Genomic DNA, 20,698 nt, shown 5'->3' with positions numbered 1-20,698 from the left:
ACAAAAATAGAAACATTTAATTCTAATCACTAGGGGTGTAACGGTTCACTCATCTCACGATTCAGTTCGTTTAACGATATTGAGCTCACGGTTCAGTTCAGTTTATGATTCTTTAAACTAATTCTGAATCAAGAAAAGTTTAGATTTGAATTTTTATTATTACTCTAAAAACATATGCAAAACATTTCAAATGTATCACTGTTATTAAAAGTGCTATATGATCCATTAGAGATGCTGCGAGTTATTCTGACCAATCAGGTGGAAAGCAGCAGCACAGCGTCTCTCCCTCTCCTTCTCTCATAATTTAATCTGTTAACATTTAAAAAACATCTTGTCAACTTTAAACAGACGTTTCTAAGGTAACTGAGGAGTTTTTATTTGAGAGATTTCATTCAAAAACTACAATTGTCATTGCTTACCTTTTTGCTGTTGCAAACCTCTATGCCTTATTTCAGTGGATATCAAAAGGAGATTTTAGGGAGTTTCAGTCACCATTCACTTACATTGAATGAAAACAAGATGCACTGAGACTAAACGTTTTGCTTAACATCTCCTTTTTGTTCCATGGCAAAGACATAAGACTTAGCAGTGATGAACTGCCATTTAATTACCTGCTAAAGTATTTGTTAAAGGTATCTGCCAAGAAAACAAATATAAATGTTTTTCAGCACATGCTTCAGATCTTATTCACAGCAGCACCGTCTTTGATTTTTAATGACAATGACAACAAGGCTGTGTGGGTTAGACGTGCAGTCTCTTCGATGAGATGTACTGCAGTTTAATGTGTTTTTGGATCGTTCCGAGGACAAAACATTGTAAAAATATATTTTCAAGGACACTCCGTGTACAAAAAAACTCCAGACAGCATGAGTTGTGGAAAATCAGATGGGATATTGGAGCTTTTTACAGATTTACACCGTGTATGCCTTTGAAGAGATGGCAAGTCTATCCCTCACAGCCTTGTTTCCATTCCCATTAAAAATCAAACATGGCGCTACTGTGAATAAAGACTACAGACCAATCCTGTGTGCAGTGTGATGGCAGAAAGCCCGCTGATTGTTGTGTTAGATTTGACAGATTAGAGGATTAAACGAAAGTACAACACAAAAGCATCATAAATACAAACATGTTCTTAGCAATACAATTACTATAATGATGTGAGTTAATAACAAACATGTAATCATGTTCGCTATAAATTTATGCTGCAAAGTTGTGAGTTGAAATGATCTCAGTCCAGTCAGCTCTGTTGAAGATCTTGAAGCCACACCAGTCAATTAGAGCCCTCGGAATCCAATAAAAGTAGATTTTTGTTGCACAAGTTTTTTGTCACCACTTCCGTGTTTGACATAAGCGGTGATGTTGCCAGTGCATTGGTCTAATGCGTCATGTCTTGCTAGAAAGCAAGTGACTAAAGAGAAGGGTCACAATATAGGCTACATACTTTAAATGTATTCATTCTGAATGCATGTAGCCTAGAGTTTGAATATTGTATTAACTTAACACAAATGCACAATACAATATATAAATAAAAACATGTCCAGAGACATTCAAGTAGCCTCAGATTTTGCTGTTTCGGAAGGAAATTGGAACTTTAATTCACCAAAGTGGCATTCAACTGATCACAAAATATAGTCAGGACATTACTGATGTTAAAAACAGAACATCACTATTTAAAAAAGTCTTTAATTGTTTTCAATGAAGGCATGCACACCGCCACTGCCACTCAGCATCTGTCGTCAGCGCCTAGCTACGACTCCGGAGGCTGCTCGCACCACAGAGCGCAACTCAGATATTTTCCATTAAATTCAACCCAAATCATTAACAAAGTAAATAGATTATTTACTTTAGCGTTCTTAATTCTTGAAGAAGGGAAAATCCTTGCTAACTCTTGTGTGTACTGTCTACCTGTACCACATCGACGTGTCCAGTGTTTGATACCTGTGCCGTGTCCTAGCTGTGACGTGGCGAGGCGCTTCTCATCCGGTGTGCGACTGCCTTTTTTTCTGTTGTCCATTAGAAAAAAGCGCCACGTCTGTCAAATGAAATGTTGTGCATGCGCAGAAATGCTGTCTGCATGTGATGGGCAGAGCAAAATAGATATGGACACAGATGTGTTGCAGCACTAATATAATATTTTTTAAACTGAGGTCCTAAGAGCCCATAGATAAAGAATCAACCTGAAAATGACCATTACCAAGACACATACAAGCTAACGTTGGCGCAAAATCGCCAAAATTTACAGCAACGTGCTTTCTTAAGTCTTAAGCTCTAATTTTAATCTTGAAATATCTGCTTGTCTTGGTGTAAAATGAAGGCATTGTGTGGCGAATGACAGTGTTTGGTTTGAACGCCTGCTGCAGGAGTGATGAGCTCGAGTGACAGAGAAAAGTTAAAGTAAAAGTCCCATTCAAAAACTCTCAATAAATTACGCATTTAATAACACACATTGAATTAATACCAGTAATGTAATGGCAGGAATGTCGCGCATTTTAATGAAGTAAAAGTGCATTTTTTTCATTAGAAATTTACCCTCTGTATGGTAGAACTATGGTGAGATATTCCAGGGTCAAAGTCCTCAGGGTTGCTGAAACCTTCCTGGCTTTCTCGAATTACAGTCTGTAGAGATTAATTATGATATTTAAATGCCCTCAATAGCCATACTGTCTAATCCAGGTTAATCTGTTTAAATTAGTTCTCAGTGAAGTTTCAAGTATCAGCTTGATGTTTCTCTTAAAATTCCTTATCAGAAATTTGTTGACGTACAGTAAGAGTATATAGTGGTGGCAAGAAATGTAGCATAGCTCATGTAATTTGGTTTTGGAACATTTAGAAATTCATATAGAATTATTTGGTATCTTGGCAAATGTAAGCAGTCTGAGAATAATATGGTAGATGATAGAGTAATTAGCTAGGCCTGTGTTATTTATGTATGTCACTAATGAGTTTTTCAGATGTTGATCCAATGCTTTTGCTCCTCCCACATTTACTACTTAAGGAAAGAGCAGGCACCCCTGAGTTCTATTTGATTTGAGAACATTGACCTTTGACCTGGAATACTGCCAGATGGGCTGTTTTAGGGTTGAGCTGTGGAATCTGCAGGAGAGTTTTGATCGTGTCTGATTCTGATTCCAACCCATGGAGTGCTGATTTGTTGATGGCCTGTTTTGGTCTCCATTTCTATACTGGCATACTGTATATGCACCTGAATCTTAAGGCCTCCAAAGATCAGTGTGATTTCATCCTGGGCTTACTTGGACTTTCAAGGTTACCTGAAGCAAATTATTTCAAACGCTACCTCATGAAGCCTTGCTTCTTGTTTGCTCAAATACCGATGTACTCTGGTATTTTATTACTTAACATAAGCAGTCAATGCCATCACAGCAAGCCATAGTGGTTGCATTAAGGTTGATTTAGTAGAGATACATACTACCCTATACCATGAGCTCCCACTTGATGTACAACCTTGCCAACTACTGCAATACATTTGCTAGGGTCTTTGATGCACTGCTGGACAGAGTCCTGCTCAATTATCCATCTATTATCAATGCCCTGCAGCAAAGAAGAGGCTTAGATCAATAATGGTATGCGTTATTGTTCATGAAGGTTAACTTTACATGATCCCAATCATAGCTAGACAGGCCTGTCATGATCAGTTAATCTCATTTATATCAATCGAACTTTCAGCTATTGAGTCTTCAACTCCTGCTGATTTGAATAAGACCTCTGATCCATTACTTTCACATCAAATGGCGGCCTAACATAGCACCAGAATTGTTCATCGTACAAAAGTGGCTTACTTTGAACTGCGTACAGTAGGTCAACAATATCAGGGATTTTCCTGCATTCAAATGTTTTCGACAGCTGCCGCAGCGTATTTACGGTAATGATATTAATGTCGTGTACAGTGCTGTTTGAGTGCTAAATATGCTTTTCATCTGGTATGTGCATCTGTGAGGCTGACTGAAGCCTGGTTTTGCTTGCAAAATGCGCAGGTGCATTCACATCAATCAGGCTCCCCATCCACTTGTCCTCATGTCTCCATTAGATCCAAGAAGCAAGCATATTTTCAGCCCACCAAGTCATAGAGTTGGATTCATATCAGTGTTCATATAGTGTTGGATTCAATTATCAACCAACAAAATGGATTTCATATATCTCCATTGCGATGTACCTGCTGCTGAAATAAGCTGGAATCTGGTCATTAGAGCGAGTGGATGAAGGCTATTGTCGACTTTTTTTGTTGTATTTTTTTGTTACTTAACACTAGTAGTTTATTCCGACCTGGACAGTTCTGACCTTTATCTGTATTGCTCATCACATTTGGCTCGTTGAGGCACCTAATTGTACCATGTAAAAACAATTGTGTCACCACATGTTTTTTTGCAGTGTATACAGGCCTGAATTGATACCTGACCCCATCTCTGAAATCCTTATAATGCCACGGAATGTAGATTACAACTAGTGTGTTGAATCTGTACCTGTTACTCTGCATGGGATTTTGCTCTCCCAGAACCATACAGGTTTCACTCCAATTATGTATTTTTAATGTGGACAATAGCTGCAACTTAATCATAAAGAAGTCAAAAAATACTGTATGATAGACTATGACATCACTAAATGGCAACCACTGATAGCAGAAAGAGGACCATTAAAGTTCGAAGCAGAGATGTCCAGTCCACCTCTTGGAGTATTCAATGCTAGACTTGTCTCTAATTTGGCTGAAAGTAACCCAGAAGACCTTGATTAGCTGGTTAAGAAGTGTTTGATTAGGGTGGGAGCTAATCTCTGTTGGAATATAGATTTCCAGGAAAGGGATTTAGCAGCCCTGACAAGGGTATTCTCATTAAGGGTATTTTGATCATGTGCAGTGACTTACATAATTCCTGTTTTATGCCAAGTGTTTCCTCAATGTCTGCTGATGATGTTAAAATGGCTGTTTGGTGTCTTGCAGGAGTTTGCCGCCCTGACAAAGGAGCTGAACGCCTGCAGAGAACAGCTGCTGGAGAAAGAGGAGGAGATTTCAGAGCTGAAGGCTGAGAGGAACAATACCAGAGTGAGTTCACACAATATGTCTTCCAGATACTTCAAAGAACTGATTGTGTTCCTCAACCCTCGTGCACCTCGGAATGTTATGCTTGTTTACAACAAGGCCAACAATTTTAACAGCTGCTCACCCAACTACTTGGGCATTTTATTAATGGACGTTCAGTTGAAGCAGAGACATTATAAAGGGAGGAGATGGACCACTCTTTTATAAATTAATTGGAGAATTTGTAACAGTAAATATCTCAGCTCTAGTCCTGTATTGCAGTACAACAAGGTATAGCAACAGTCAATATGGTGGCTGTAGAAATAGAAGTCCCACATTACAGTTAAAAGAGCCAATCAACTTTTTGTTTGAGGTATCACAACCCTCAAGATGGCAGCTGTAGAAATGGAAGTCCACCATTACAGTTAAAAGAGCCAATCAGCTTTTTGTTTGAGGTATCACAACCCTCAAGATGGCAGCTGTAGAAATGGAAGTCCACCATTACAGTTAAAAAAGCTGTTTGAGGTATCACAACCCTGAAGATGGCAGCTGTAGAAATGGAAGTCCACCATTATAGTTAAAAGAGCCAATCAGCTTTTTGTTTGAGGTATCACAACCCTCAAGGTGGTGGCTGTAGAAATGGAAGGGCTGCCTTAAAGTTAAAAGAGACAGCTTTTTTATAGGGACATCTCTGTGTTCAATATAGAAATGGATGTACCACCTTACAGTTAGAAGAGACAAATGGTTTATTGATAGAAGCATTGCAACACTCAAGATGGTGGCTGTAGAAATGGAAGTCCCGCCTAATATTTAAAAGAGACAATTGTCTTTTTGATAAAGGTATCACAAACACTCAATATAGTGGTTGTAGAAATGGAAGTCCCACCTTGCCAGTTGCCTTACAGATAGAGGCATCGTAATGCTCAATATGGTGGCTGTAGAAATGGAAGTCACAGTTTATAGTTATATGATCCAATTGCCTTTTTGATAGAGGTATCGCAACAATCATTATGGTGGTTGTAGAAATGGGAGTCCCACCTTAGAGTTAAAAATAGCCAGTTGCCCTATTAATAGAGGCAACACAAAGCTCGGTATGGTGGCTGTGGAAATGTAAGTCCTGCCTTAGAATTAAAAGAGCCAATTGAGTTATTGATAAAGGCCAAAGCAATGCTCAGTATGGAGCTGGAGACAAGGAAGTCCCGCCTTGCAGTTAAAAGAGCCAATCAACGTTTTGATAGAGGCATTGCAATGCTTAATATGGTGGCTTTACCAACCAATTGTTTTTCTGGCTGTGTCTGGTTTCAAAGGCTGGTGTTAGGTAGGACATGTCCTTTGTAGGCAGTGATACACTGAGTGTCCTCAACTTCGAATTAGCTTTGTTTAAACAAGACGGCCTTTGTAGAACAAACGGAAACAGAATGTATCATGGTTGCTATGACAGCACGCATCACTCTCAACCTGCGCAAGAGTTATTACGATGTTATACTCAGAATTCCTTTGAAAGAAGGTCCCATTCGAAAGCTACATTTGGAGTGCTCTACTCACTTTTCTAAAAAAAAGACCAAGATACAGACCAATGATACAGACCAATGATTCACATCCTGTGAGTCATAACAACATGCTTTTAATGTCATGAGATGATTCAATAATTACTTCTAAGAGCGAGATCTTAATTCCCTTAAGTCCTAAAACATGCTGCCGTTTTTCGATTAAATCTGTTCTGTCTTCGCAGAATTTCATCTTGCACAAAATAGCCACCGAAAGGTCTAAGATGAACCGCCAGTCTGGCTATCACTTCCATCTCACAAGGAAGCAGTCATTCTCACTTGTTCTGCCTCATTTTCACCTTTTTGCTGCACCCCTCAGCGCCTGCTCAATCACTGCGCTAATGTAACCCAGCACTCCAGCCTCTGCGCTGCAGTTCAATTAATTACTTGTGTTACTTGGCCGCAGCCAAACGTTTGAAGAGTCAATTATGGAATTGAGGCTATTGGAGGGTATTAAAACTGCAGGGAAGCGTAGATCAAGGGCAATAAGGAGAACAAGTGATATGGAAAGAAGAGGAAATGTTGTGTAAGATTAGAAACAGACACTGGTTGAAGCATTTTAAGCAAAAGTTAGTCTTTTATGCAGGGCACAGCTATTATGACCATGAGTGGATTATTCTAAGGGATAGTTTGCCCAAAAATGAATATTATTTCATAATTTGCTCTCTCTTAAGTCATTCCAATCCAAACATGCATGACTGGCTTTCTTCATGAAACACAAAAGGAGATGTTAGGCAGAATGTTAGCCTCAGTCATGATTCACTGTCATAGCATGAAGAAAAAAAACCAGCTAAAATTCATGACCCCGGAGAGATGCACGTATTGGTATATGGCTGTCTGTTACCGAGTGTGAACCCAACCCACTAAAACACACAAAGAGAGCAAAAGATTGAAAAAGTTCATTATCCAGCTGTTGAGTTTGTTTAATGCTGAGCTGGCACAGGGAAAGACAGAGGCAGGCACATACTCAGGGCTATGAATGAGAGAGCATGAAACCGAACAACCTGAAAGGTCAGCTTTTCTGTAGATCTATAGAGCAGCACAGTACAGTACAGTCCTAAGGCAGGGGCATTCCCAAGCTACAAGCTAAACTACAGTCAAGGCCACGTTTAAAAGATAGTTAGCAACTAACGAATTACTAACTACTATAATCTACTAACACAACCTAGCGGACAACATTAAACAGATAGTTTGCCCAAAAATTACAATTCTCTCATGATTCACTCACCCTCCTGGCATCCCAGATGTATGAGATTCTTTCTTCTGCAGAACACAAAGATTTTTAGAAGAATGTTTCAGCTCTGTAGGTCCATACAATGCATTTGAATGGTGATTTTTGTAGTTCCAAAAATCACATAAAGGAAATATAAAAGTAATCCATAAGACTCCAGTGGTTATCTTCAGGAGCAATATAATAAGTGTGGGTGAGACACAGATCAAAGTAGTCCTTTTTTTTTTTTACTCTAAATCTGGACTTTCACTTTTACATCTGAAAGTCACATGTGGTGCCTGTTTAGTTTCACTATCACATCTGAAAGTGAAAGTTAACGTGGAGATTTTGAGTAAAAAAAAAAAGACTTAAATATTGCCCGTTTCTCACCCACATCTATTATATTTTTTATGAAGATTTGGATTTAAACACTGGAGTTGTATGGATTACATTTATCTTTACACATTTTTGGAGCTACAGAGGCCTGATCACCATTCACTTGCATTTTATGGACCTACAGATCTGAAATACTTTTCTAAAAATCTTCATTTGTGATCTGCTAAAGAAAAAACGTCATACACATCTGGGATGGCATGAGGGTGAGTAAATGATGAGTGAATTTTCATTTTTGGGTGAACTAACACTTTAAGGCAATTTAAAGGGGCAGCTTGTATCACTATTTCTTCAATCACTGTAGTATTTTTTAGCAACTTGAACAGTTAGATTTGTTCAATATAAAACTTCCATAATAGTCAAAAAGTGATAAAGAGTGGCTTTTATGAATACTGTGTTCATGTGTCTTTTTTCATGTCTTTTGTTTTGAAGTCGTGTGTTTTGGGTTTCCTGTTCCTTTTGTTCCTGGCGTATTGATTTTAGGTGTTTCCGATGTTTGTATATCAATGTTAGACTATATTGCCCTCCTTGTCCTTTTGTCTGTTATTGTTGTGTGTAAACTTGTATAAGTTTGTGATTTTCTTGTGTTCATTGTCTTTTTTTTTTTTTCATTTTCATACAATAACGCTGAATTAAGATCCTTAAACTCTGCTTATGGTAGCCCTTGTTACGTGGGGGCTATATACTCATAAACATTGATAATCAATCATAAAAAATAACACACACACATCACACACAAAAACTGTTAAAATCAAAACGGCCAGGAAACATGAATGAAAAGAACAGGAAACACAATAGTAATAGGCACGTTCGAAACATTGCATTGCACCACTCATGAACCTTTATAAATAATTAGTTTCGAACCAGTACTTTGGAGTGCGTATCGAACTGGCCAAGTCACTTGATTTCAGCAAATGAGTCTTCTTTACATCATACTATTCGGACAATAGGAAGAGTTCTTCCCAAAGTGAAACCCTAAATCAGTGTTAAATGCAGGCAGTAACTGATCTCGAGTCAGTAAAGCAATAACTTCAGACTGATTCAAACGAGAGTTGTTCATTTGAATTCTTGAGTCTTCCCTCTGCATTTACACACAGGTTAAAAACTGATGTCCTCAGTGTGCGGTGTTTACAGCACATTTTGCGAAGTAATTGGATCAATTGATTCAAAGTTTTAGATGCTTTGTTTCTCCCATTATTGTAACACAAGATTTGCTAAATATCCGACTTCAAAATAAAATAATGGTAACACTTTACAATATTGTTGCATTTGTTAACATTATTTAACATGAACTAACATTAAACAATAATTTTACAGCATTTATTAATCTTGGTTTATGTTAATTTCAGCACATTCAAAACATTTTTTTTCATTAATAGTTGTATTTGTTAATATTAGTTAATACATTATGAGCTAACATGAACAATTGTATTTTTACATTTACATTTATGTATTTGGCAGACGCTTTTATCCAAAGCGACTTACAGAGCCCTTATTACAGGGACAATCCCTCCAGAGCAACCTGGAGTTAAGTGCCTTGCTCAAGGACACAATGGTGGTGGCTGTGGGGATTGAACCAGCGACCTTCTGATTACCAGTTATGTGCTTTAGCCCACTACGCCACCACCCACTCCCACTTTTTATCAACTAACATTAACTAAGATTAATAATGCTGTAAAATATATATTGTTCGTTGGTAGTTCATGATAATGCATTTACTAATGTTAACAAATGCAACCTATTCTAAAGTGTTACCAAAATAATTTTTGGGAACAAAAAAACCCATTACAAACAGCAGAATCTAACATTGAGGAACAGCAACTGTATAACTAACTGTATTTCACTACAAAATAAGAATCTTTTCGAAGGTCCACTTTTTTTACGTACATTATTTCCTGATTTACCGAACAAGTCAGTTCACTAAAATGATTCAGACTTCTCAATGCCTTGAAAGTGTGTTTAAATATCATCTCAAATCCCTCTTCTGTAAATAATGTAGAAATAAAAACGGTGATGTACTAATGGAAAAGCTTCTGTCCAGCAAAAAAAAAAAAAAAAGAAAGTAGTTAAATCAGTTGCGTCGCTACTTAGTCACTTCTTAAAACCTCTGTTGATAATCATATAAATGAGCTTGAAGAAAATGCAAGCATTTCTTAGTATCTTCTTTTTTTTCACAATGTGGTTGCAGCTCCTGAAGATTTCTTTGTTGGCAACCAAACACCTGCAAAGCAAACAGTAGAGCTGGGTGGAGAAATCAAGTAGGAACATCCCACGTCAGGCTTTGGATCCAGCGCAGAATTATTCAGAGCAGGTTTCCTGTACAATTAAAACAACATTCTATCTGGCCATCCACAACTCTCTATGTTCACTGTGTTCTCTGCTCGTTTTAGCCAGTCAGTACTATCTCTTTCTTTCCCTCAGTGTCCTTGGGACTTAGGGACTGAATTGTTTTGTATGCCGTGAACCAGATCGGAGAGTAACCACATTAACATAATCTCCTTTGTGTCAAGTCCAAGGGGTTTCAATTTGTTTTGTCTGCTTTAATGTGTCAAGTAATGTAATGGGTTTTCTTGTGTCTAATGTTATAAACCTTCTTAAACGGGTGTCTTTGAAAATGAGAAAAGACAAAATGGTGTGTTTAGCGCATGCCATTATTTTTCATTTGAAAAATGTCCTTGAGGGTGCAGTCACATGACGCAAAACTGACCGCATGTTGCAGTATACAGAGATATTTGATTAAGTAAGGCAGCTCTTTCATTTATAAAAGTGAAAATCATTTAAATGCAGATCTACTGTATATATATCAGTGTTATTAATAGTAGTAGACCTATTGGTATTAGAATACTTCGACAAACTAATTTAGTTGTAGTTTGTCCTAGCTTTAGCATTAGCTTTTAGCTTTAGCTGTAGTCTTAGCTTTATTTTTTAGTTTTGTTTAAGATTTAGGTTTTGGTCTAGTTTTAGTATTCATTTAAGTTCAGATTTAGCTTTTGAACAAGTTTAAAATTAAAAATTTTCTTTATTTTTAGTTTTGTTTTAGTGTTAGTTTTAGCATTTTGTTTTAGCTTTAGCTTCTGTTTGTTTTGGTTTCCCTGCCTAAAGCAGCATCTTAAACCAGCCTCAGGTGGTTTGCTGGTATTGGCTGGCCACTAGTTTCTACTGGTCAGACTGGTCTGGCCGACCAGATACACCAGCTAAAGCTGGTTTAAGATACATATTTTGTTAGCTTTAGTTTTAGCTTTATTTGTAGCATTAGTTTTATTCTTTATGTATGTAAATGTATTAGTGGATTATGATGACAGAAATGATGACAAACTGTCGTGTTCCACAGCTGCTGTTGGAACATTTGGAGTGTTTGGTGTCACGGCACGAGCGTTCCCTGCGCATGACGGTGGTGAAGCGACAGGCTCAGTCTCCTTCAGGAGTGTCCAGTGAGGTGGAGGTTCTTAAAGCCCTCAAGTCCCTGTTTGAGCATCACAAAGCATTGGATGAGAAGGTAAACTGTGAGGTTCCTATGGTTTTCTTTTTGAATTTAAAGCAGTCACAATGTTGTATATGCTCACGCACAATTAGAGGTCTGTCTGCACGGGCCTTAACATGAGGCCGGGACTCGACCCATATATGATAGTGTGTGACCCAACTTGATCCGGCCAGTAGCGTCAGATTTTAAGCGTCAACCCGAAATCGCTCACTGTCTTTATAATTTCTTCTCAAAATAATAGTATTTATAATAGCATCATAAACAACATTCATAACAGTATAGTAAATGTAAATATACACAGGCAGTAAACTTAAAAAAGCATGAAACGAAAAAATATTAGCTTACCGTTTATCAAGCGCAGAAACGTTGCTTGGTGTAAAACAATCTGTAATCATTTGTAACAGTGTAATAGTCACGTTAAGTCCTCTTCATAGCCTGAACTTCTTCAGAACATAAAATGTTTGTGACACATGCGCTAAAAACAAGCTTGTCGCAGGGCTACGAATGAAATGCTGGTGTCTCGAGATGCATTTTCTGGGAGTTTTTGTATCTTGACAGTGACAATGTGTCTGAAAGTTACACCAGTCCTGGTTAAGATGCTGTGCAACGGACAAAGACATCTGTCCAGTGCATGTTCATAGAGGAAAACAAATTAAATTACTGTGCTGGAGTACAAAACACATTTGGTGTGAACAGCCCCTAATGGTAAGTGTTCACTGCGCTCACAACGCCAGAGAGCTGCCACTTTGGGACATGGTACAGCAAGTGTGAATTGATATTTTAGTTCAGGAGCAATAATATCATCTTACATATACGCTATTAGTTGGAAAGATTCCAGCTTCATGTCTGAATGCCCAAAGTATATAAAGTGCTGATTTATTACACTTTTGCTTACCCAGCCACAGTATTGCAACAATGAATCCATGCAATCATCATCTGAAGTGCTTTTAAAGTCTGATTCAAACATAGTCATGTGATTAAAGCACTGAATTCAGCAGAAACTTCAACATTGTTATCGTCAGATGTTAACGTGCTTATGACAGACGTAGCTACTTTAAGGTCATAGTGATTGGCTGACGGCCGTGTTTTTTGATTCTTATCTGAATAAGCTTGAACATTTGAACTTTTTAATGCTCTCGGTCACTCTCAACGCTTGTTCTGCACTCTTGTCAATCCCCCTCAGTGAAATGAAGTGAAAACGCCCGCTCAGCTCCGCTTACCACGCGCCAGTGACTCGTCCATTCACATGTCTGCGAGTATGAGCACGTGCACGAAACAAGTTAGTTAGGTCGATTGTTTTGTTTTGTTTAATTAGTTACAAACCCAAATCCGACCTGAACTTGAAGTCGATAAACTCCCTTCGAGGTCGGGTTGCTGACCTCTACCCACAATGTGTTGCCAATGTAAATGTTTACCTGTACTTAGACCTAGGATCTACGTCTTTGCAGATTAAAAACTACAGTTGCCAAAACAACTATGGTGACAAATCACGATTAAAACAGCAGATTGTCAGTTCATATACAATTACTTTTCACTGCACAAAATACTAAATCTTATGACCTCAAAACACTTTTACTATTGCACATGACTTGTAAAGTAGTACATTTAACATTTGCATTATATAACCAACTCCATTTATAAGGTTGTTTAGGAGCAAAAAAATTGCCCATTTGTTCAATTTGTAGAGCGTTGTACTTGTCTTGCATGGCAATTGGATTGGACATGCGAGTCCACACGTGAGCCAAAAGTGTTATAGAAGCAGCACAGAATGACGTGGTTGCTTCAGCAATTGCATTTTTTCATCTCACATTTGCTTTTTCTGACACTATCAGTTAGGTTTAGGTTTAAGGTTGGGAAAAGGTTTTGTCGATGTAAAACTTGATAGAGAATTAAGATTGAAACTTTTTTTTTTTTGCACCACTCAGGTTACGTTTTACACCTTGGAACTTCTGCAATACGTAATAGCAGTGTAATATCATTAAATTTCCAAAAATGTTGTCACAGTCATGTTTTTTCATGAGATCAGTCTCATTAACCCTTCCAAATACAAATCTGTCAAAGTTTAACCCATACATTAGGCTGACTGATGAATTACTTAATTTTAGTATAACACAAATATTTATTTAAAGTATATTTATTTTAAAATGTGACCTGCATCATCCCACCTTTCATATTCTTGAACCTGTGGCCTTTTATTCATGGATTAAGTCCTTGTGTTCATCCAACTGTAATCCATTCTATGGCTCTCTACAGACAGTGTCATTTAAAAACACTTGTGATTTATGGGACCACTGTTACCAATGTCTGTCCAGTGATGAAGGACTGAACCCGCTGCAATGATTACAGTGATCAAACAGGTCACCAATGAGAGATGGGGGTGTTTTTATTCAACTTTTCTTTCTGTTGGCTCATTCTTCTCTGTTTTGATGTTTGTAAAAATGCTAAAAGATTTATTATCAGATGTTAACATGTAAGACCAAGAGGAAACTGATGATTGCAACACTCTCCAAAAAAAGTTGAGATGGGCCATTTAAGAGTAATAACAATTTGACAAGTTAAAATAACATGGTGATGTGAAACCGTAGGTGTTAGACAGGTTAGGCAATCATGTCATAGTATATAAGGAGTGGTGGTGGCGTAGTGGGCTAAAGCACATAACTGTTAATCAGAAGGTTGCTGGGTCCCCACGGCCACCACCATTGTGTCCTTGAGCAAGGCACTTAACTCCAGGTTGCTGCGGGGGGATTGTCCCTGTAATAAGTGCACTGTAAGTCACTTTGGATAAAAGCGTCTGCCAAATGCATAAATGTAAATGTAAACATAAGGAGTCTCCAAAAACAGCCTAGTCCTTCAAGAACAAGGATCCTTCGAGAATTGTCAGAATTTTGGGCATTTCACCCTGTATACACCCTCGGTCTCATCTTAGATGGAAAGTAGAACAGTGGAACTGTGTTTTTTTAGTCCACATTTCAAATAGATTTTGAAAAACAAAGCTGTCGTGTTATCAGGGCCAAATAGGATAAGGGCAAAGCTGTTATTAGTGTCTGTCCAAAAGCCAGTGTCTGTATGGGTCAGGGGTGTGTCAGTGCCCATGTAATGGCTAACTTGCACATCTGTGAGAACACCATGAATGCAGACAGATATGTAAAAATGTTGGAGCAACATATACTGCCATCCAGAACATCTTATCCAGGGATGTCCCTGCATTTTCTAGCAAGAAAACTTCAAACATATACTGGATTTCAAGTGCATGACTATGTTAGCAGAGACTGTGGGTGCTAAATTGGCTTGCCTGAAGTCCTGACCTGTCTCCAATTGAGAATGTGTGGCGCATTATGAAGTACGCCATGCGGCAACTAAGACCCCATACAATTATGCAGCTATAGACCTACATAATGGATGAATGGGGGAAAATGTCACTTTCGCAAATTCTTAATAAGTGTTATTAGAAGAAATGGTGATGTTTCACATAGGGCTGGGCGATATGGCCAAAATTGTTATCACGATAATCTTTTTCATATTGTTCGATATCGATATTTATCACGATATACTGGAAATTGATGGAAGAAAAAAATAATTCTAAACAGTCAAAATAGTCTCTACAAAACTGCACAGGGGGTCCATAGACGGCCAAAGCAGAGGGGTCTGCGGGATCTTTTACCAATTTTACCGTCTTTTACCGTTTATCAATTGAAAATGAATGTTAAAAGATCATCTGTTTGTTTTGAAGAATAGTGACAGCAGTCCAGTATTTGTTGGAATATTTTTACATTAAAATGTTTTTTATCTTTCTTTAGATTCAGATACCCAAGTGTGGGGCATAGAAGCCCTTGTGACTGTGGACTGACGCTGAATGTGGGTTCAAAAGTGTCCCGAGAGAAAGTTTAGAAAACGTTTTTTTAAAAAAAAGTAAAAACATATGTATATTTTCATTAAAGTGAGAGACTAGTCTACCAACTAGTAATTTTAGTCTTTCCTTATCCATTCCAGACGTCTAAATAATTTTCACAAAATTAGAACAGAAATCGATTTGTTTATTCGATGTGTTTATTATTAAAGGCTCGTAACATGCTGATTAATAAAGATACATTTAGAAGGGAAAAACATTATGGTCTAAAAGGTGCTTTGAAACCATGTTATCTCATGCGGCGCTTCATGTCTACACACATGCAGGGAAAAGTGGCAACACGTGGGGAGCGGGACAGGGCAGAAATGATGCACGTTTGGTGCTCGAGAACAATATTCAAGATTGCAGCGCAGAAAGATCAGAGCTGTTGTCCACATCACTGTTGATCTGTCACGCTCTTCACTAGAGACAATGAGAGGGTGGAACCGTTGTCATGAAGTCTTGCGGTGCGGATGGAATCAATCCGGTGTCCGACGTAACCTAATCGTTAGCAAGGCAGCTAGCATTATCAAGTTCATCCAGTCTGACCATACGTTACCACTGATGCGTTGTGAGCGAAGCTGAGAGCATTTTCAATTCATTCCTATGAAAGCCGAACATCATGCTCACAAGGTGGATCGTAGGATTGTCAGCGGTGTAGAGCAAGCCCTCTCCTAGTGCTGTGAGCGCCTTTGAGCGGATTTCGTCCGCCCCAGTGGAAACGCAGCCTGAGAAAGCCGAACTGCTTGTGTTTTAGCGACACGCAGTAAATATCGAAAATTCCTCAAAAGCTTATCGTGGATATTTTTTATCGTGATATGTAACGATATCGTTTTATCGCCCAGCCCTAGTTTCACAGTGGTAAACACTCGACTGTCCCAACTTTGTTTGAGCGTGTTGCAATCATCTGATTTGAAATTACTGTACATTTAAAAAAAACAACCAAAAAAAACAATGAAATTCACAGGGTAAATCATAATATAATGTGTAGTTGTAGAGCTTTCAATATAGCAAAGGGTGAATATAATTTACAAATCCCTCCTTTTAGTTTTTGTTAGCATTTTTCATACTGTCCCAACTTAGAAAACAGTTACACCATGGGTCCTAATACAAAGATGTATAGAGGATCTGAGTATACACAGTGTTTGCAGTTTTTTTTTCTTTCCCCAGGTACGAGAGAGATTGCGGGTATCACTTGAGAGGGTTTCTGCCTTGGAGGAGGAGTTAACTGCAGCCAATCAGGAGGTAAATCACACATTAGTGATAGCTGCACAGTTTTGTCATTTGGGTTATTAACTACAGCATAATTCTACTCACCATTGACTTAAATATGGGATGTATGTTTGCTATTCCATGTTGTTTTTGCTTGATCTGATCAGTGTCAAATGTAACAAAGCAAATTGCTAATTTTTTTACATCATAAGTTTAGTGCTGTATTTTTTTTTTCTAATACTAGCAGTCCAGATGGTGCCGTTTGAGATGATAGGGCTTCAAACGTCTTCTCTACAAGAGTCAAATAGCTTTTCGTGGCATTGTGGTGAAGAGTTTTCAGTTAATAGTTTGGCAGTCAATGGATTACAATTTTTTATCAAATTAATTACATGATGAGCCGATGAATTAATCAAATCAATTGCATACCAATATTTACTGAGAAAGGCCCTCAAATAAAAGTTATTTAGAGTAATTCAATTATTATAGATATAAAATAAAGGCTTAATAAATATTATTAGGCCTAAATTCAGACCTTTCAAAGTGCTAGCTGATGATGACTACCAGACAATTCAAACAAGGTATCATTACGTGGGCAGTGCCAGCTAAAAGCAGATGTTGTCTGCAGTGCTTTCATGTGGAGCTCAATGCATTACTTGACGGTGATGTTGAACGGTGTGTTGACTCCCTGACGTGAATTATTTGAATGCAGCTTCACAATTGCTTTGTGCATGTGCAAACATTTCAAAATAAGAGTCCCTGGTGTATTTTAAAGTTAAAGTGCCTTTAAAGTTAAAAGTATAAAATGAGCTACCAATTAAAAATACAAAAAAATAAAAAGAAAGATTCTAGCAGATTAACTGGATTGCTTTCAACACATTTTTTAATCAGCACAGTCCAATATCGGACGACCTCTAATTTGTATCTATTTATGTAATGGCATGTAAACCAATTTTAATGTGATATATGTGGGAAAACATGGCTTGAGGATTTTTACTTATAGTAGGCATATAGCCTACTCTGTTTTACTGATAAGCAATGTCAATTACATGATTTATTTTGAGATTGTGTTGGTTTGTTTTGGTATGGGGTTTCTGTATTCATTTTTATTTGTTCAGGTCTTGAAAAAGGTAAAGACCTGAACAAGGTTAAGGTTAAGAGATTTAATGTGCATTTCAATGAATACTCACCCTATAAGGACTAGTTCTTTCAATTAGTCAAACTCCCACTTACACTTTGGGAAACATTTAATGTTACTTGAATTGGTGCTTATTTAGTGCATTTCTATCATGACATTCTGGAAGGCTTTGTTTGGAAAATTTTAATAAACTATATTGTTGCATATTGATTTGTTTTCTTTCATAAGAAGGAACTAAATGCATTTTAACTGGAAAAGAATTATATAGAGTCAAATTTCAGCACTTTCAAAATCTGCGATCAATCATGATTAATACTAAAAAATCATGTGATTAAAATGTATTCAATATTTTAATCGACTTAAAGGACTAGAAATTATACAATGGTTGGTTTCAGTCTACTTATTTTATTAGAAAAGCTGCATTCCATGAGTGCTTCTATTTCTAAAAACTTTTAACTGTTGACTCGCTTGTCATTGGTCTTAATGTATGTCTATTTTTTTTGTCTTAAAAAGAAATTTCAAGAGACATATTTGTGACAAGTTGAAACCTAAATGAAACTTAAAAGATACGAAAAAGCAACATATGAGCAATAGAGTGACATCATCATTGTTCACATATATTAGTCCTCATCGAGTGCTATTTCTGAATTTTGAAGAGAGTGTCTTGCAGTTTCTCAACAAGTAGCCCCCCCCCCCTTAGGTGCATCATCTACATGAATCTGGTTTTTATGAAGTAGTTGTTTTCTGTTTGAAACAAGCCAACATATCAGCCACTCTCATATGTGCCCTGCTTTGATGAGACAATATGAAGGACATCAAAGCAGACATGCTCACTTTGAATAGGGCCTCCATTTCTCATTTACCCCCATTTGTGTGTTTACCCAATAGTTCTGCTCTTTGTGGAGTCAGAAGGTGTGGAGATTGTTTGATCTTCAGGGCTAAAAAAGGCCATACAAACCCCTTTCTGTGCCTTCAAAAGTGAGAATCCCCTTAATTGCCGCCTCATTAAAGGAATGTGTGTCGAGCGGCAATAAACCAAATAAAAGGAAGCAGATCTCTCTTTTCTGTCTATCTGTCGCTCTGCCTCTGAGCTCACAGTGGACAGAGTGTCTCAACATGGGTGTGGAATAATCTCCTAGTGCCCTTTAGCCTGGAGAGAGCAGTGTGTGTGTTGGTGTTACAGTGGTCATCAGTCAGGTTTCCTGCTTCAGAGACACTCATGTGAGGAATAGAAGATTATTTTATTAGGGAACATATGCTGATGGACACAGTCAGCAACTTCTGGTGATATATTTGTATGCACTGCAGTTTTACAGTATTGGCTGTGGCAGTTTTGTGCTGGTCCAGAAATACTACATTTAATGATTTAATGACAGTGTAGGACTATAAACTTTACTATACACATTGGTCGTCGTCGCGGCACGCTTACCTCAATCCGGGTGGCAGAGGACAAGTCTCAGTTGCCTCCGCTTCTGAGACAGTCTATCTGTGCATCTTATCACGTGGCTCGCTGTGCATGACACCATGGAGACTCACAGCATGTGGAGACTCATGCTACTCTTCACTATCCACGCACAACTTACCCCACGCCACATTGAGAGTGAGAACCCCTAATCGCGACCAAGAGGAGGTTACCCATGTGACTCTACCCTTCCTAGGAACCGGGCCAATTTGGTTGCTGAGGAGACCTGGCTGGAGTCACTCAGCACACCCTGGATTCGAACTCGAGACTCAGGGTTGGTAGTCAGCGTCAATAATAACTGAGCTACCCAGGCCACCGATGAAGCGGATCATTGAGGCTTACTGCCATTTTCAGATTCATAGTATTTGTCAGTTGAGGGTGCTGTTGTGCTACTGTTTTGGTTGACAGACATGGAAACACATGATGCTCTACTGCTTGGTTTTGGTCTCAACATTATCTTGAGAGGGCAGGGTTTTGGGAAGAGAAAATTCCGGACCGGTAAAATTGCTTACAGCACCTTTAAAGCAGATTAAGGTCTTTGTGTGGTATTGTTTAGATTAGATTTTTTTTTTTTTTTTACAGTTGCATTTGAAAAGTCTTTGCTTGTTTGAACAGTCCATCAATGTAAGTCTATGGGATATGGGGGAATATTTGATCATCCACTGTGTGAAATTCTAATCATTTAGGAAATTCATTGCAACTTAAGTCAGAACAGTCTGTAGGTGTGTGCCAAGTTTTGTGACTGTAGCTTCAAAGTTTTGGTCTTGGTTTAAAGGTTTAAAAAAATAAATCAAATAAAACCTAAACCAAATCTGCAGAATAAATTGAGTTATAAATAATGAGTTTTTTGAGTGAGTTTACTTGAAAATAGGGCCATAATTCTCCAATCCAGTTTATGTTTGATCCAGATCTTGACAGACAGCATACAGGAAATGGAATGGATTGACAAAAAAAACAGCTAATATTTTTTTTTTATTGTTCTGGTCCAATTGAACCCCCATAATAAAAAATATAATGGTATATGAAAATAGTTATCATCTGATACCATCACTATACTATGGTACAACCACAGTACTCTTTCATAAGGGATAAAATTCCAACAGTAGCATTCCAGAAGTATTTCTCCATAGACAAATATATTTTTTTGCAATAACATAGAAACCTTTCAATACAAACCTACCATGAGCTCTTAAGTATTAAGCGATTGTTTATGCTTCTGTAGAAGCCACGAGTCAGTGCAATTTCAACTTGTTTTTTAAGAAACCTGTTTAATTCTTTGTGAAGAACTAAACCCTCCATAACCCTGAAGGGAGATCAACAAATTTTCTCTTTTATCTATTTTA

At 37.9% G+C, this 20,698-nt stretch overlaps 1 protein-coding gene across 3 annotated transcripts in view; it reads left to right on the top strand.

Moving 5' to 3' along the window:
• Nucleotides 1-20,698, top strand: part of ppfia2 (PTPRF interacting protein alpha 2) — a 182,644-nt gene that overhangs the window by 122,256 nt on the left and 39,690 nt on the right. For all 3 annotated transcript variants that reach the window (XR_007969906.1, XM_052120655.1, XM_052120656.1), the window contains exons 3-5: nt 4,952-5,053; nt 11,511-11,675; nt 16,717-16,791. Coding sequence is in view for 2 of the 3 variants with exons in the window: in XM_052120655.1 (XP_051976615.1) it covers nt 4,952-5,053; nt 11,511-11,675; nt 16,717-16,791 (342 nt within the window). In the remaining variant the exon portion in view is untranslated. The remainder of the gene's footprint in view (nt 1-4,951; nt 5,054-11,510; nt 11,676-16,716; nt 16,792-20,698) is intronic.

The sequence above is a fragment of the Xyrauchen texanus genome, chromosome 47 (genome assembly GCF_025860055.1).
Source record: "Xyrauchen texanus isolate HMW12.3.18 chromosome 47, RBS_HiC_50CHRs, whole genome shotgun sequence".
In the NCBI taxonomy this organism is placed as follows: domain Eukaryota; kingdom Metazoa; phylum Chordata; class Actinopteri; order Cypriniformes; family Catostomidae; genus Xyrauchen; species Xyrauchen texanus.
Note: the sequence above shows the minus strand (reverse complement) of the source record. Positions and strands in the feature narration are given on the sequence as shown.